Raw genomic sequence first — 16475 nt, forward strand, 5'->3', positions numbered from 1 at the left:
CCACAGTGGCTTGGGCATGGAGAATGAGGCATGTTTCTCATTGGCTGACCCCCTTCCCTAAATCTTCTGCAGGGAGCTCCATCTCCCTGCTGCACCAGCGGCATCCTTGAGAAAGGCCGCACTGGTGTGCTCGTCTGCTCAGGGCAGCTTAGGGCCCCAGGGGCTGTGGATGGTAGTTGCTGAGTGCACATTCTGTGTTGCAGTTCCCTCCATCCACTCTCTGTGGCCTTTCTTTTCAAATTCAATTTTTAAGACGCAAAGGTTGCAGTCTGCCACCTACCCAGGTCCCAGCTCAGATCATCATGTCTTCATCAGCCCAAATCACTTCCTGATACCGTATATGTGGATTGACAACTTTGCCCACGGATCCAGTTCGCGTTGGTCTGGTAGTTTGGACCAACAGCTATTCCAACACCAATAGCTATTCTCATTGAGATGGGAATTGCATTTACATGTGAGTGCATTAACAAAAATAGAAGGAGAACAAATGCCTTGGCAGTGATGTGTTTTCCCCCTAACGGACCTGTGTGTGTGTGGTTTTTGACTTGTAGAAGATTACAGTAGCAGAATGCATCGAGACACAGAGCAAAGCCATGACGATGCTGACCATTGAACAGCTGTCCTACCTGCTCAAGTTTGCCATTCAGAAAATGAAGCAGCCAGGGGTAAGAGGACTATTCCCGCTGCTGTGAACATAATGGCGATGGTGGCTTCTGTTTTGTTCCTTTAATGTCCTGTGTGTTCCTGGTGGCCTTGCTTTTCAGGCGCACAGGCAGACTCTTGGGAACTTCCTGTATTTGCAGATATAAGATACTCTGTCCTGGGAGAGTTTAATCAGGAGACAGTTGCTAGTAGGATGGGTTTGGGGACGTTTCTGAAGAGCTGTGAGGTCAAAATCACAGTGGCCAAACCCCATTGGCCAAGGAGGGACTCTGCTTCTCCCCAGGCCTTTGTGAAACTGTGTGAGGACAAAGTGTAGTTTAGTGTAGTGAGACTGAACCAGTGAGCTCTCCTAGTTGGGTGAGGCTGTCTTTCCTGAGAGCCTCCACTGCACCAGCAGTGCTGTGGTTTTTCTATGGTGGCTTCAGGAAAATGTCGGAATAATAATTCCTTGGTTTGTTTTTCAAGGCCCTGGGTTCAATCCCCACGGCCTTGGGAATGCTAGGAGACTGCTCTATTATTGAGCCCTATCCATCCTCATTCCCAAAATATATTGTGTTTTAAAATGTACCTTTAAAAAAACATTAAATCCAGTCTTGGTGACATATGTCTATGTCCCAGCACCTTGGGAGGCAGACGTTCAAGGCCACCCTGCTCTTTCTAAACAGGTTTCAGTCTAGCCATGGCCAAAGCCAGACTCTGGCACAGAAACGCTCTCTCCTCCATTGCCTCAAGACATTAAAATTACTTACTGCATTTTTCCTACAGATGAATTCAAGGAACATTTTGGGTGGGGCTCCTCCATTCTGTTTGTACAAAAGCACCCTACGCTCTAGTGAAATTCCTTTGCATTTGTGTTCTAAGTTCACAGAATGTAGACTCAGGGTTAGGGCTCGCCCATTAAACCTCTTTCAAAAGAACAGAATCACTGCAAGTAGGTAAAGATACTTGCTGCCAAGTCTGCTGACCAGGGTTCCATCCCCAGGTTCTGCATGATAGTAGAGTTCCCCAAAGTGGTCCCCTGATTTACACACACACACACACACACACACACACACACACACACACACACACACCACACCCTCACATGTCCGTACTCACACACATACACTAAATAAATAGATGTAATAATACACAAAACAAAAGCAAGACAAAAACAGGCTTTGTCTTGGAGATGTATTCTGAAATATATTGTCTGGGGGAAAACAGCCAAACCCTTCCAGTTGGCTGCTGTTAAAATGGGAAATGATCTTTTTTTTTAAACCCCAATCTTTGGGAGTAAAGTGTATAGCCAGAATTTGGCACAAGAAAAAAAAGAAGATCTTTCTATTTTTACTGTGGAGTGCTTTTTAGGTTGAATGTGGCGAGGAGTTGCTTCTGATTTTCCTAGTCTATAAACTGTGTCTGCTGAAGACCATCTATATAAAAGGATCATCTGGACTGGATAACTTGGTAGAGGTGTTATCTTTGTTTTGAGACAAGGTGAAGGGTGCTGGGGATTGAATCCAGAACCTTTCCCATGCTAGATAAGTGCTCTACCACTGTGGTGTGTGTGTGTGTGTGTGTGTGTGTGTGTGTGTGTGTGTGTGTGTGTGTGTGTGTGTGTGTGTGTGTGTGTTCCCAGACTGGGTTTCTCTGTGTCACAGCCCTAGTCGTCTTTAAACTGGGTCTGTAGACCAAGGTGACCACAGAGATCCACCTGCTGCCGCCTCATGAGCGCTGAGATTAAAGGCATGTGCCACCACCACCCGGCACATGATATATTTTAAAAACGTTTATCTATATTTATATGTATGAGTGTTTTGCCGGTATGTGCACCATCTGTGCCTGGTGGTCAAGCTTAGCAGAGAGCATCGAAGTGTTTGTGAGCCACTAGGTGGGTGCTGGTACCTGAACCTGGGTCCTCTGCAAGAGCAGCCTGTGCTCTTAACTGCTGAGCCATCTTTCTAGTCCCTTTACGTGATATGATATTTGTTATAAAGTTATCCAGGGCGTGCGTGCGTGCGTGCCTGTCTGTCTGTCGGTCTGTCTGTCGGTCTGTCTGTATGTCTGTCTGTCTCTGTGTGTGTGCGCGTGTGTGTCTGTGTGTCTGTCTCTCTCTGTGTGTGTGGGGGGTCAGGCAAAATCTCTGTCACTGAACTATGTTCCTTTCACTGAGTCATGTTTCTAGCATTTTGTAGTAGTCAGACTTTCATTCTAGGTGACAGCAGGCCAGTGTCAGGTGGAGAGCTACTCAGTTGCCTTGCTTGATTATAAGTTGGTGTTCAATCAACCCTTTCAGTGTTTTTATTTCTAAAGGTGTATGTGTGCATGCTCATTTCCGTGCGTGCGTGCGTGCGTGCATGCATGTGCACACCCTACTTGTATGCAAGTGCCAAGGAGGCCAGACGAGGGCATCGGGTCCCCTGGAGCTGCCCAGTGTGGGTGCTGGGATCTGAACTTGAGTACTGTGGTAGAGGAGTAAACTCTCTGAAACACAGGGCCATCTCTCAAGTACTTCTTGTTAGCATGTGTAAATTGAGAAGTAAATACCTACCCTGAACATTGATTGTCCCTTAAGCTGATGCCTTAAGTAGGTAAGATCCAAAACTTACTCAGCCTGGTTGTTGAGGGAGGAGCAGAATCTCCTTTTGTATGTTTTTTCCTTGGTCACACCCTGTGCTCATACTTAGGGGACATTTTTTGGTGAGTCAGTATCAAGTTAGTTTGTGCTGGGGTGTGGACTACCCAACCAAGTGTCTTTTAGAGGCCTAAAGTGGTTTACAGTGCTGTAATTGTTAACCTTAACGGAAGAGGCCAGAGGCTATGCACTGAAATCAAAACAAATAACAAAACCAGACCCATTCACCTGGGCCCTGGACTCTGTAAATGAGTGGAATTAGAAGATGGGTCACCATGAGCTTTTCAAGGTCATTTTATGTGGCTCTCGCTAGAACTGTGAGAGTGTGTCTGGTTTTCAGCACCCTTTGCTGTCCACGTGTGGTTCAGAGCAGTGATTTTTTTTGCCTGTGCGTGTCTCTTTCTCTTACAGACAGATGCGTTCCAGAAGCCCGTCCCCTTGGAGCAACACCCGGACTACGCAGAGTACATTTTCCACCCCATGGACCTTTGTACATTGGAAAAGGTTGGCCTCTGTCACAGGGCCTGGCCGAGGCAGCACAGCTGTTGAGATGGCTAAGGCTCTTTCTTCTCTTCCTCTGGCCAAGCTCCAGTTAGATTTTGTGGGGACGTTATCCTGCTCTGTTTGATTCCGGTCGATCTCTGTCTTTCATGCCCTTCCTCTGTGACCTCCTCCTGGGGAGATCGCAGGGGATTGTTGAAATCTACAGGCAGTGCTTTTGAGAGATAGTCCTTGCTTCTGGGAATTAGTGACTTGATTGATTGGCTTCTTGCTTCCTCTTTCGGAGGTGTTAATGAGAGCAGTGGGAAGGAGGAAGAGAAATGACGTATTTGGAAACCTCCAGATTATCGGTAAAGGGGCTTCTTAGAACTGAATTAATTCCCTTTGCCCATCAGGCTGGTTTTTTAATGCCTCAAGAGCTTGTGCTAAAATTCCATGGTGAAAATCACACTTGAAGCATTTTGTTTGAGCCTACCATCCTCATGCAGATTTCCCAACTTGGCAGCTAAATATGGGTTTGAAACCCATCTTTGTAGGGCTGGGCCTGGCCTGGCCTTGCCTGTATAAGGCTTTCTCTTTGACCCCCAATTCTGTAAGAAAACAAAGGCATCCATAAAGCAGAACATGATGCCATAATGTCTGCATTAATAACACCCCCAAAAGCAGTAGATGACATCTATTTTGGAAAACTGCAGAGGCCTTTATGGTGTGCTGGAAAGAGAAGGCATTTAAAAAACAACAGGATTGGAATTCTAGCTTCAGACAGAGGGTTAGGTGTCTTCCCATTGTCATTCCCCAGTTTCTTCACATTTGTCAGAACCCCCTCTTTGGCTTCTTGTGAGAGGCATGTGCTACCATAGTGACTTTACTAGTAGTGATGTCCGGTTATACAAACTGTGCCCTTCATTGGATGACACTGCTGAATAAATGACATCATTTTCAAGATGAGAATGCTCAAGTCCCTGTGATGACTCCGAGTGCCTTTTATAGGGTTATAGATCTTGAACCTAATAGCATCCTGGGAAATGAGTCCGAGAGCACTTATCAATTCGGCAGATGGCTTCTATGACAGGCGTAGGGGACCCAGGTGTTAGCACTGCTGCCTATATCAACCTCAATGGTCATACTGCTCTCTGGCTTCTTCTCCCAGAATGCAAAAAAGAAGATGTACGGCTGCACGGAAGCCTTCCTGGCTGACGCCAAGTGGATCCTGCACAACTGCATTATTTACAATGGGGGTGAGTAACTTGGAGGTTTCCAAAGGAAGAGTCACTATGTTTATGGCAGTCTCCTGCCCTCTGGTGACGCCAGTCAGGTGCCATGTACTGGAGAGATGGCTCTGTCTAACAATCTCTGCTGCTCTTCCAGACAACATGAGTTTGTTTCCCAGTGCCCATCTCGGGCCATTCAAAACTGCCTGTAAGTCCAGCTCCAAGGGATTCAGTTTTCTTCAGTCCTCTGCAGCCATCTGCATTCACACCCCCTCCCCCCATACACATAATTGAAAAATATATTGAAAATAGTGTCAGGCTTAGGTGTCTGGGAATACAGCTTACTCTGCGAAGTGAGGATCTGGATGTCCATTTCTGGTGCCTGTGTAAAAGCCAGGTGTCACAGCACGTCTGTCACCCCAGCACTGGGGAGGTAGAGGCAGGGGACTTTCTAGAACTCCCGGGACAGTGAGCTGCAGTTTCAGTGGGGACTTTGCCTCAAAAACACTTGCAAACTAGCACGAACCTGATACGGAGCTCTGATTATTAGATCATACAAATGAGCATAACACCAGCTCCACTAGGATGGCCAGTGGTGGCTGGATGGAGGATGGGGGTGCTTACAGGTCTGTAGAGGCTGTCATTGCAGGTGTCTTCCTGTGTACTGCTGTTTATTTAGTTCATAGCTGTGTGTGTAGGTGTGTGTGGTTGGGCACACACCTGTGTGTGTGTGTGTGTGTGTGTGTGTGTGCGCGCGCGCACGTCGCAAGTGGCCTGAAGTCAGCCCCAGGTTCCACCTTAGGTACCATTTATCTTCATTTCTCCTCATCTTCTGGGACAGTGTCTTCTCAGGTCTGGAGGTGGCCAATGACTAGGCTAGAATGACTGGCCATGGAGTCCTTATGCTTTTGAGGCAAGCACATACTGATTGAGCCAGCTCCTCATACCAACACATTTACAGTTTCTGAAAATACTATTAGGACCAAAGAGTACAGTCCTTTGACCATCTTGACTTCTGCTTTAGTGCAAAGCAAAAAGGCTTGGCGTTAGCTCTGGGCCAGGTGCTCATGTCATTGGCTAAGAGCTCTGGTAGAGACAGGGCCTCCTGATTTTGCCTTAGTCATTTAGTGAAACAAGAATCACTTCATCTGTTGACCTCCACAGCTTCCAGTGGGGTCTTAGTGAGGCACCAGACACTGCGTTTCCTTTTTGCACTGTGTTCTGGGATTATAGGGTTGAAGAAGGCTCCTTTTTGCTCATTATAGCCTTTAGAATGTCAGAGTACTTTGAAATAGTAACCCCATCTACAGGAAATTCCACACCAACTGCTCAGTTGCAAGATGATGACAAAGCTTGGTCAATAATTTCATTCAGTGCTGGAAGCCTGAAACTTGGCTTTTTTAAAGCCTTTAAATGGTGAATCTGGCGGGGAGGGGGCAACCAAATTAAAAATTTGCTAATGCAAGTGGAATCCTGAGGCACGAGGCTTGCTGTTTGCCTTTGAAATAATCCAGTTTTCTTACTCCCCCAGGAAATCACAAGTTGACTCAAATAGCAAAAGTCGTCATCAAAATCTGTGAACATGAGGTATGTGTTCCCTGCCTGTGTGGTTTAGGGGTCTCCTCCAGGCACAGGGCAGCCCGGTGGGTGGCTCCCATGACTTTTGCATTCACTGTGTTGTGGACAGCCTCTTGTTTCTTCAAGCACGTGAGAGCAGGAAAGGGGGGCCCCCAATGGGATAAAAGCCCTTTAGTTTAGCCGTGATCTAAAGGGGATGGGACTAATTTTTAATCTGAAGCTGAGGCAAGTACTGGGAATACTGAGTTTTCTCAGTTGTCAGCCGTCAGATTTTGACCTTTGCCTCCACAGTTGGCATGAATCGGTCCATAGGATCATTCCTTCTACAGAGGATTGTGGATTTGACCGAAGGGACAAGCTTACAAAGTGTCTGTTTTTCCGTTCCTCCCTCCCTTTTTAAAAAAATTTTTTTGAAAATAGGGTCTCATCATATAGCCCAGGCTAGCCTTGAACTTGCTATGTAGATCAGGCTGGCCTCTGCCTCCCTAGTGCCAGGAGTAAAGGTGTACACCACTGTGCCACCGCTCCTGTCACATGTCCTGGCCATGATGGTGTGCCGTGTCTCCCGTGCTCCCCCCCACACACACATTGTGTGATTCTCAGGCATGAAATTCACAGATAACAGTGTGTTCTAAGGTCAAGAGATTGGATATCTCTGCTAGTTGGTGGATATTTCCTGACTGCTTTCTGGAATAGCTGTAGCAATGTGGCTACCAGCCTGAGGTGGATCTACATGGTAGCATGCTGGGGTTAAAGGCATGTTCATTGGTTTTTGATCCTCAGCACCTGTGTAAAAGCCCAGGCATGCCAGTGTATGCTTGTGCTCCCAGGACTGGGGTGGCAGACACAGGAGGCCTTGCTCAATCAACAGCCAGTTAGCCAAATTGTTTAGTTCCAGGTTCAGTGACAAACCCTGTCAATAAGGTAGACAATGTTTTTCCAGAAGACACACACACACACACACACACAAAGAAAAGAAAGTTATTAAGCAAACTGTGTTGTGTGTACTGCCATGAGCTTCTCATGCCAGCACTTGGGAGGCTGATGCAGAAGAATGCCTTGATCACCTTGGGGCCAGCCTGGTCTACCTGGCAAGATTCTGTAGCTATCTTGCTGCTGCTAATACATGAGAAAAACCCAAAGAAGAAAAGTGTGCGCCACCACCGCCTGGCAAATCCAGTATGTTTTAAGCAGTGGTTCTCAACCTTCCTTTAATACAGTTCCTCATGTTTCCAACCATAAAATTTACCTTGCAATCAAAGTAAAAGCACTTAAATATCAGGGGTTTACTGAGGGCTGCCAGATGTGAGGCCCTCCCTGGGGCTCCGCACTCTAATGTCTTCTTGCCTTGCAGATGAATGAAATTGAAGTATGTCCAGAATGTTACCTTGCTGCTTGCCAAAAACGAGACAACTGGTTCTGTGAGCCCTGTGTAAGTTGGTCGCCGCCCCTTTATTTCATTTCTGCAACTCTGGTGCCTTCGGCGGCTATACCAAGAGGGTCCTCTCCAGGGATTCATGAGATGAGACTGTGAAGTTTTATATAAAGTTGTTCTGAAAGAGTCAGGGCACAACGAAATGAATTGGGCTTGGGTAAACCTCTTAGGCTGAACGGTTTTGTTCCTGAGTTAAACATCCTGGTGACTAGGTTTACTCAAGAGGTTTTTGGCAAGTAGGATGCAGGTCATAGGATGTGTCAGTCACGTCTGCAGTTGGCTGTGTCATTTTTAAATCTGGTTGGGTCTGTTTTAAGACCTTTGCCTCAGTCTTTCCAGAGAGATAGTTAGCTTATGAGTTGCAAAGTCACCGTCATGGACTTTTGTTTCTCCTACAGTGTTGGGCATTCATTGAATCGAGTAATTTTTTTTTTTTTCTTCTGAGTCAGGGTTTCTCTGCATATCCCTGGCTGTCCTGGAACTCACTTTATAGACCAGGCTGACCTCAAACTCACAGAGATCGCCTGCCTCTGCCTCCCGTGTGCTGGGATTAAAGGCATGTGCTACCATGCCAGGTTCACTTCCAGCTCTGCCCAGGCTGCACACCTACTGAGAAACACCTGTGTGAGGACCTTGCTTGCAGCCGTCTTCTTTCCATGCCTGACTTGTGTCCTGTTTTGCCTTCTAATTGCTGTGATAAACACCATGGCCAAAAGCAATGCAGGGTGGGAAGGTTTTATCTCATTTTATAGCATTTTCCAAGGAAGTCAGGGCAGGACCGAAGCAGAAGCCATGGAGAGGGGCTACTTACTGGCTTGTTCCTCATGACTGCTCTGCCTGCTTTCTTATACACCCAGGACCACCCTTCAGTGGCCTGAACCCTCCCATATCAGTCATTAATCAAGAAAATACCCCTGCAGGCCAGTCTGAGGGAAGCCTTTTCTCACTTTTCATTCCCTTCTTCCCAGATGACTTTAGCTTGTATCAAGTTGACAAAAACCTAATCAGCAGGGCCTGTCTGTATTCCTTCCTACCTCCCGGTGTTCATATTACCTTTCAGACTTTACTGTGTGATTTGCTGCCAAATCTAATGCCAACTCTGCATTTTGTTCTTCTTCTAGAGCAATCCACACCCTTTGGTCTGGGCAAAACTGAAAGGGTTCCCCTTCTGGCCAGCGAAAGCTCTGAGGGACAAAGATGGGCAGGTTGATGCCCGTTTCTTTGGACAACATGACAGGTGGGAGTTTAAGAACAGGCTCCGAGTGGAAGTCTGGGTAATAACGTCAGACGTTAAAGGTGGCGGAGCCTCTGGCTGTTGTTTCTGCTGTTTTTAAAAGCGAATTCTACCTTTTATTAGTAATGACTGTGGCTGTTTCATTTATTGTCGTAACAACTTCTGATCGTGTGTTTGCAAATAGCATTTCCCGGTTCTGGGTTAAGCTCAGTGAGGGGGGCTTCATTCTGTTGCTTTAAGAGTCTCAGGAAAAGAATCGTGCCTCCGTGCTTCTGTTGATGGATCTGACTGCGGAACGAGTTCCACGGCTGTGTGAAGTGCTGCAGTTATTTATTTATTTTGTTTTCTGGAGTAAATTAAACCCCTGTGCAAATTACTTTTAAAAGTCATGCTTTTAGGGACTGAGGTAGTTTGCTAGATTGCCACTAAATGATTCTCTTAGCATTAGATGGAGCAGACCCCACCCCCATTCCCCTTTTTCTGTGTCTAAAATGGGAAATGACAGGGGGGATGATGTTTTGACAGGTGTGAACCCTCCCTCGCAGCCTCCCCACCCTCCCCTTTCGTTCCCACACAGGCTGAATGGAGTTATGGAGTCATTCCAGCTAGCAGCAGCTCCTCCCATTGCCTTGGCGCCCCGCCTGCCTGCGAACAACAGGTAGTCAGAGGCGCTGCCTAACCTGTTCCCTTTCAGCAAGTTACCTTGTGATTAAATGAAGCAAAGGCGCCTCAGAGCCCGCCCCTCCCCCACCCCACAAGCATTTTGAGAAGGCGTAAGAGTGAGAGCACATAGGAGTTACAGTCATGCACCACACCATATACATGTTTTTAGTGATACCAGCATCTCACATAGTGGTCACTCCCTGTCAGTTTTCACTTGACTTAGACATCAAAGGGAAAAAAATGTATTTTAGAAAGATTCAGTTTCTTACAGAAATCCCAGCAGGTCTTTCGTCAGGAGGACAGGTGGCAGCTCATTGGCTTTGTCAGGGAGTATCACACTTGAATTTTGACCCTCCCATCTCTATAACTCTCCCCTTCCCCCAAGTGCTCATGTAGCCCAGGCTACTCTCAATTTGTTTTATATTAGAAGGTGACTCTGAGCTCCCGGTCTTCCTTTGCATCCCAGTGCTGGGATGCCAGGCATACACCTTGACACTGGGTGGGTGCTGATGGAACCCAGGGCTTCTTGCATGCTAGCCAAGCGCTCTACCAAGTGAGCTCTATCCCCAGGGCCTCTCCATCCTGCCCCATCCTGAACTTCAGCATTCCTTCATTTCAAGGAATGTGTTTCCTGGGGCTGTTTCCAGACTGCAGTGTAATTGCTAGCAGGCAGATCCTTGTCCATCCAAGTGGGCTGCTAGGCTAGCTGTCTCCCATCTGTAGGAAATGGCTTGGTGTGAAGCTGGTGGGCCCCAGCTGGAGGGGCGGGGCAGGCAAGGGCTGTGCCTGCAGAGCCTGAACTGTAATTAGTGGTTTCAACTGGGTGCTGGGAGGAGAGTAAGGCTTTTCTTTCTGTTCGATAGCTGGTGGCTGGCTGTGCCCTACTCATCTCCTCACAGAGCACTTATGTTCATATCTTAATAGTTTAAGGTTCTTCTGGGGGACAGCACTGTGGGTTCACCTACAGGGGTGTGCATTAGTGTGGCACAGCAGGGTGTCCCCATTTACCAAATAGTCCCAGACTCACAGAGCTCATGGCTGTGTTCCTTCTACTGTGACCATCCTTGGTCTTGGCTGGGAGCTGACCTAGAGCCAGTTGTCTGGAAGCTGAGAGCTTTCCTGTTCTCTTGCAAGGTTCCCATCCTTCTCAGTGTCTGCAGTGTTTCCTATTTGCTCTGCAGGGCTGGGCTCAGTTTGGGCAAGGGAGGCCTGCTGTGCATGTGTGAACGGTCCACAGTTCCATGGTACCAACACTTTGAGGCCCAGGGTATTCTTGTCTCTGGGAGCTGGTGTACACATTCTCCCCATGGGAATGAATTCTTGGTTCCCAGACAGCCTCCCTATTCCCCCTTCTAGATAGGATTTCACGGTGTGACAGCCCTGGCTGCCCTGGAACTCTCAGAGTGCCTCTGCCTCCAGTGCTGGGAGCAAGGGCTTGTGTCCACCACACCTGACCCAAGACAGCCAACCCAGGAATGCTGATTGGTCTATAGTCTGCTCTGCTAAAGTGTGAGGAGACCATGATGTAGGACCCATGGTAGGCATACAACAGGTACCATAGCTGTCTGATCTTAGAATGCCCTCTTCACCTGGTAAAGCGAAAGTTTAGGCATGTTAACAGTAAGCTGGGTCAGGCTAAGAAATATCCGAGAGGCCCACACTCAGGTTCTCAAGTTGATTAGCCTGAGAGTGAGCTTATGGAAACTCATTTTTGTAGCCTTGGCTATCCTAGAACTTGCTCTGTAGACCATGCTGGCCTTGAACTCACAGAGATCTGCCTGCCTCTGCCTCCCAAATACTGGGATTAAAGGCATATGCTACTATGCCTGGCATGCTTTTTATCTTTTAAAAGAATTGTTTGTGTGATCTCAGACATATGTACCATAATCTAAAATTATAAGAAAATCTTAGTTCAAATGATCGCAAGGCCTTAAGAAAAATCCCTGTTAGCCAACTTGTGCCTACTGTGTAATTGAGCAGGGGCTCATTGTGTAGCCAGGCTAGCCTTGAACTTGTGTTCCCTCTGCCTCAGCCTTCTGAGGGCTGGTGTTGTACATACATCCCTGACCCCAGACACCAGGCACTTTGCTACTCTTTGAAGCTGCTGCTTTTACCTCAGTCTTCCTGGTAAGAAAGCTGAGGCCAGGAGAGGGCAATCAATGCCTTGCCCAGGGTCACTCTGGGGGGGCCGGGCAGTGCTCAGGCTGCTGTCGTGGCCCCTTTCTGAGGCCTTCTGTGATGAGGAAAATCTCATTTCCTTTTAAGGAAAAAGAGTTTATTCTTGCCTAGGCCCCTTAAGCCACTTGGGGGTGGGTGTGGGTGTGGGGGAGCAGTTATGGCCTTTACAAGGGCCTTAGGCCTGTGGCTCCTGTCTGGGAAGCCCCTGCTGCTGACTCAGGAGTGTTGAGTTTGGTTTCTTGGGGTTCTGTTCTCCTAGGTGGGGGCATGTCTGGTTCTCTCTGGGGACTCTGGTGGTTCTCCCTGCTCCCTTACCTAGCCCAGAGCCCTGTCTCTTCTTGCAGCTATTTGACTTCTGCTCAGCGTTGTTGCACTTGCTTAGATCTGAGTGTCTTCAGGTCCCAGCAGCAAGCTGTCCCTAGCACACATAGGGATCTGCTCGCGTCTAGCACTGCCTGAAGTCAGTTGTATGTTGCCTGGCTTTGTGCTGAACTTGGCCTCTGCACAGACCTCATTTCCTCTTCAGATGTAGGATTTCAGTGCCAGCTGTTGCCCTGGTGTAACCTGCTGTAAAAGAAGCCCACTGCTTCTCTTCAAAGACCAGGGGGACCAGGAAAGGCTGGGTGCAGAGTCCTATGTGGGCACCGTGGACATGGCTGAAGAAATGCTTCTATTATAGGATCGCGTGGCTTCTTTGCCTCTGGCTCCCACCACATCTTAGGGCTTTATGCCAGGCTTAAAGTTGAGGTCCAGGAACCCTTAGAGTTCCTGTTCTCCACAGAAAAGTTACGAACGAGGTTAAGACTGTAGAGTTAGGAGTATACAATTAGCGAGATGTTCTGGTGTCCCTAATCCATAGGAGTGTGGTTGGTTGTTCTCAGTCCTTCCTGTGGTCATGGGGGTGGGGAGTGGGGGGTAGGGTGGCGTGGGGGTGTCATAGGGGTTGCTGGCTCTGGAAAAGCACCACTGATGCTTTTGGTTTAGGGGTCTCTGCAAAGCTTCCTGGAGTGTGGGGGCTGATAGAGGGGAACGCCACCTCCCTGGAGGAGCAGGAGGAGTGTCCACCCCAAAGCCAAAGGCTACTTACTAGAAAGAGTTTTCCTCATGTCTATTTTCTCATGTGCTGCCAGACATGGCAAGGCATTCAGGAGGCAGAGGCAGGAGGATTCTGAGATGCAGGCCAACCTGGACTACGTAGTGAGATGCTGTCTCAAATCTGAAATTGCCACCTCCTTCTAGGAATATGAACTTGCAAAGAATTGTCCCGTTTTCGGAATTGCAATGAAAAGGATGCCCACATTCAGCTGACCCAGGAAATGTACCCTCTTCAGATCTGTCACGCAACACTCTTTGACTATTTTTCTTACTCTGAAACAGCAGAAAACTGAAGGGATTGTTGTTTTATTTATTTTTGGGCTCTTAACATTTATTTATTCATTTTTTTGTGTGCATGTGTAGAGGCCAGAAGCCAACTTGAGGGGGAGGGCTTTTTTCCTTCCCTCATGTGGGTTCTGCCAAAGCAGGGCCTTCGGCTTGGCAGCAGCACCCTCACCTGCTGAGCGTCGTGCAGGCCTCCATTGTGTTTCTAACAGATTAAGATGGCCAAGTGCACGGAGCCTTTTCATATCCTGGCTAAATTTTGTTGTTCGTGTTCCATCCTTAATACCTTTGTGAAGTGGATCATTCATTAACTGTTCAAAACAAGCCGTTTATTTAAAAAGGAGAGCCCACATTTAGGAATCTTGGCAAGCAGCCGACGGGCTAATTTGGGTTGCATTAAGAAAATTAAAAGAATAAATAATCTTGGAAATGAGTGACACTGACTCGGTCTCTCTCTTTTGCCCTCCTAGAGCCTGGGTTCCAATCAATAATTGCTACCTCATGTCTAAAGAAATCCCCTTTTCTGTGAAAAAGACTAAAAGTATCTTCAACAGCGCCATGCAAGAGATGGAAGTTTACGTGGAGAACATACGGAGGAAGTTTGGAGTTTTTAATTATTCCCCATTCAGGACGCCCTACACGCCCAATAGCCAGTACCAAATGCTGCTAGATCCTAGCAACCCCAGCGCCGGCACTGCCAAGACAGACAAACAGGAGAAAGTGAAGCTCAATTTTGACATGACAGCATCCCCCAAGATCCTCCTGAGCAAGCCCCTTCTGAGCGGCGGCGCAGGCCGCAGAATCTCCCTGTCCGACATGCCACGCTCCCCCACCAGTACGAACTCTTCTGTGCACACGGGCTCCGATGTGGAGCAGGACCCCGAGAAGAAGGCCCCATCCAGCCACTTCAGCGCCAGCGAGGAGTCCTTGGACTTCCTTGATAAGAGCACAGGTCAGCCCCAGTTGGGAGAGTGGGGTAGGAGGCTGCTTGGTGCACTCTGGTTCCTTGGGTGACTCACCCATGGGTTCAAGCAGGCAGGTCACCACAGCCTTGTAAATGAGTAACCAGATCCCAGACACAAGGGAAGTATTCCCAAAGGGGTGGAGACGGGCAGAAACCCTGCAGGCTCAAGGTCAATGTCAAGGCCTCTTAGCTGTTCACAACAGCGTTCTGTGACTTTTGTCTCATTCCTTTGTACTTAGAAGTTTAGTTTTTGACACGTTCATGGTAAGGTTAGCTCAGGTGTTATGAGAAACAAGGTGGAACTGGTCTCCCTGCCCAGTTACTGTGCCCCCTGTCAAGGTTGCATTTTGGAGATGACGCTAGTGTCTATTGCTAGTATCTATTCCCAGGCCTCACACTCAGCGGATGTGGCTTTGGACCACATATTTGATGTCTTTACGCCTTAGTCTTCCCACGGTTGCCATGACAGCCCTAACTGGCTGCCTATAGGCTCTCTTGTGGACAGAATGAGTCAGGACCCACAACAGGACATGAGCAGTACCCAGAAGTGTTGGCCATGGAACTATTTTTTCCTGGTGATTTCTAATCTGCTCTCTCCATGGATTTCAGAAGATGTACAACGAGGGGGTGACTTAAGTAGAGCTCTTTCTTCACAAAATTGAACCGCATATTTCATATTTGCGAATTTTATATTTCTGAGATGGTGCAGGCTGTTCTCTGACTGATGCTCCCGCCTCCATCTTCCAGGTGCTGGGATTACAGGTGGGCTCCACCACAATTGCTCTTTTAAAAATTGGCTTGGAGTTAGTGTGTAATAAAATAAAGCATCATGTACAAGCTCCCATTTGCTCTCCTGTTCTGCATTTCAAAAAATAGTTTTATAGGAATGTAAGAATGCCTGTTGTTTAATTTAGTGTCTGTCTTCTCTTGGGCATGACATCAAGCTTTGTGACAAAATTCCTTTTCTGTTTTTTAAAGGTGAGAGCTTAGACTTCAAAGTCCCTATCCTAAAAATACACAACCAGCCTTACTTTATTTTTATATGGCCACCTTATAGGGTTAGCAAATGTCTCAGACATGATGGGGTGAGAAGGTTGTGTAGGTAGAGGTAAGGAGGATCAGGAGTTTGAAAGGGGTAGCCTTGACTACATAAGAGCCTATCTCAAAAATACTAAAAACAAAACAAAACCCTCAAAAAAGAAAAAGGGGTGACATTCAGAATTGTTTCATTGTCACAAATTGTACCCCTACCCGTGTGGGGCCCACAACAGACATTTTGGGGGTAGGTTCTGTGTTTTGGTCATGGCTGCTGCAGCTGTCGACACTGGTACTGAGTTTCAATAAAACTTTATTGGTGTTGTTTGGTGAACACTGAAGCCTGAAGTGTATGCTTTAAGAATTATTGAATTGGGCTGGAGAGATGGCTGGGTGGTCAAGAGTACTGGTTGTTCTTGCCAAGGAGCTGGATTCAGTTCTTTTTACCCACATGGGAACTCACAAGCATAGGTAACAAGCATAGGACAGTTCCAGGGGCTCTGGTGTTCTCTTCTGACCTTCTTGGTCCCTGGGCATGCATGTGGCACACAAACATAAATGCAGGCAGAACACTCATATACAGGGGAAGGAAGAACTACTGAAGTTTTTGTGCCCAGCTCTAATGTTAAGTACCCTCCCTAAATACCAGGCTGCACAGGGGCAGGGAACAGATGGGACCCCAGTTGTCACTGTAGACTATAAGGATCAGTAGGAACTGTCAGCCAGGCCTGCACCCTCCGGCCTGCTTCTGTTAGTAGTGGGAGAGGCCATGTACACTTTTTTTAGACACCGCCACAGCCAGGGACCGTACAGTTGAGATCAGGCTGGGGTCCATCCAAAATGGTATAAAGTAGAGAAACCATGTGAGTAGCTCTCAGGAATTCAGAGGGCCCATTATACTGTGATGGAGCTCGTGTTACCAGGAGGATTTAGAGCCTTAAACCCAAGCTCTGCCTGCCTGTCTCCCTCGTGCTGGTATTAAAGGGGTGCACCTATATGTGGGTGAGCATGCCTGT

The 16475-nt window shown here is 47.6% G+C and overlaps 1 protein-coding gene across 17 annotated transcripts in view; it reads left to right on the forward strand.

Annotated features, from left to right (window-relative positions):
- The window catches only part of Zmynd8 (zinc finger MYND-type containing 8), a 94783-nt gene that overhangs the window by 41401 nt on the left and 36907 nt on the right, over positions 1-16475 (forward strand). For 10 of the 17 annotated variants that reach the window (XR_004770607.1, XM_027423386.2, XM_027423390.2 and 7 more), the window contains 8 exons: positions 552-665; positions 3692-3784; positions 4932-5019; positions 6524-6579; positions 7925-8002; positions 9127-9242; positions 9817-9897; positions 13931-14412. Coding sequence is in view for 16 of the 17 variants with exons in the window: in XM_027423386.2 (XP_027279187.1) it covers positions 552-665; positions 3692-3784; positions 4932-5019; positions 6524-6579; positions 7925-8002; positions 9127-9242; positions 9817-9897; positions 13931-14412 (1108 nt within the window). In the remaining variant the exon portion in view is untranslated. Of the gene's footprint in view, positions 1-253; positions 455-551; positions 666-3691; positions 3785-4931; positions 5020-6523; positions 6580-7924; positions 8003-9126; positions 9243-9816; positions 9898-13930; positions 14413-16475 lie in introns of those variants that run through there. The other 7 variants (XM_027423393.2, XM_027423398.2, XM_027423403.2 and 4 more) reach the window with 3 other exon arrangements.

This window comes from Cricetulus griseus, chromosome 6, assembly GCF_003668045.3.
Source record: "Cricetulus griseus strain 17A/GY chromosome 6, alternate assembly CriGri-PICRH-1.0, whole genome shotgun sequence".
Lineage (NCBI taxonomy): Eukaryota > Metazoa > Chordata > Mammalia > Rodentia > Cricetidae > Cricetulus > Cricetulus griseus.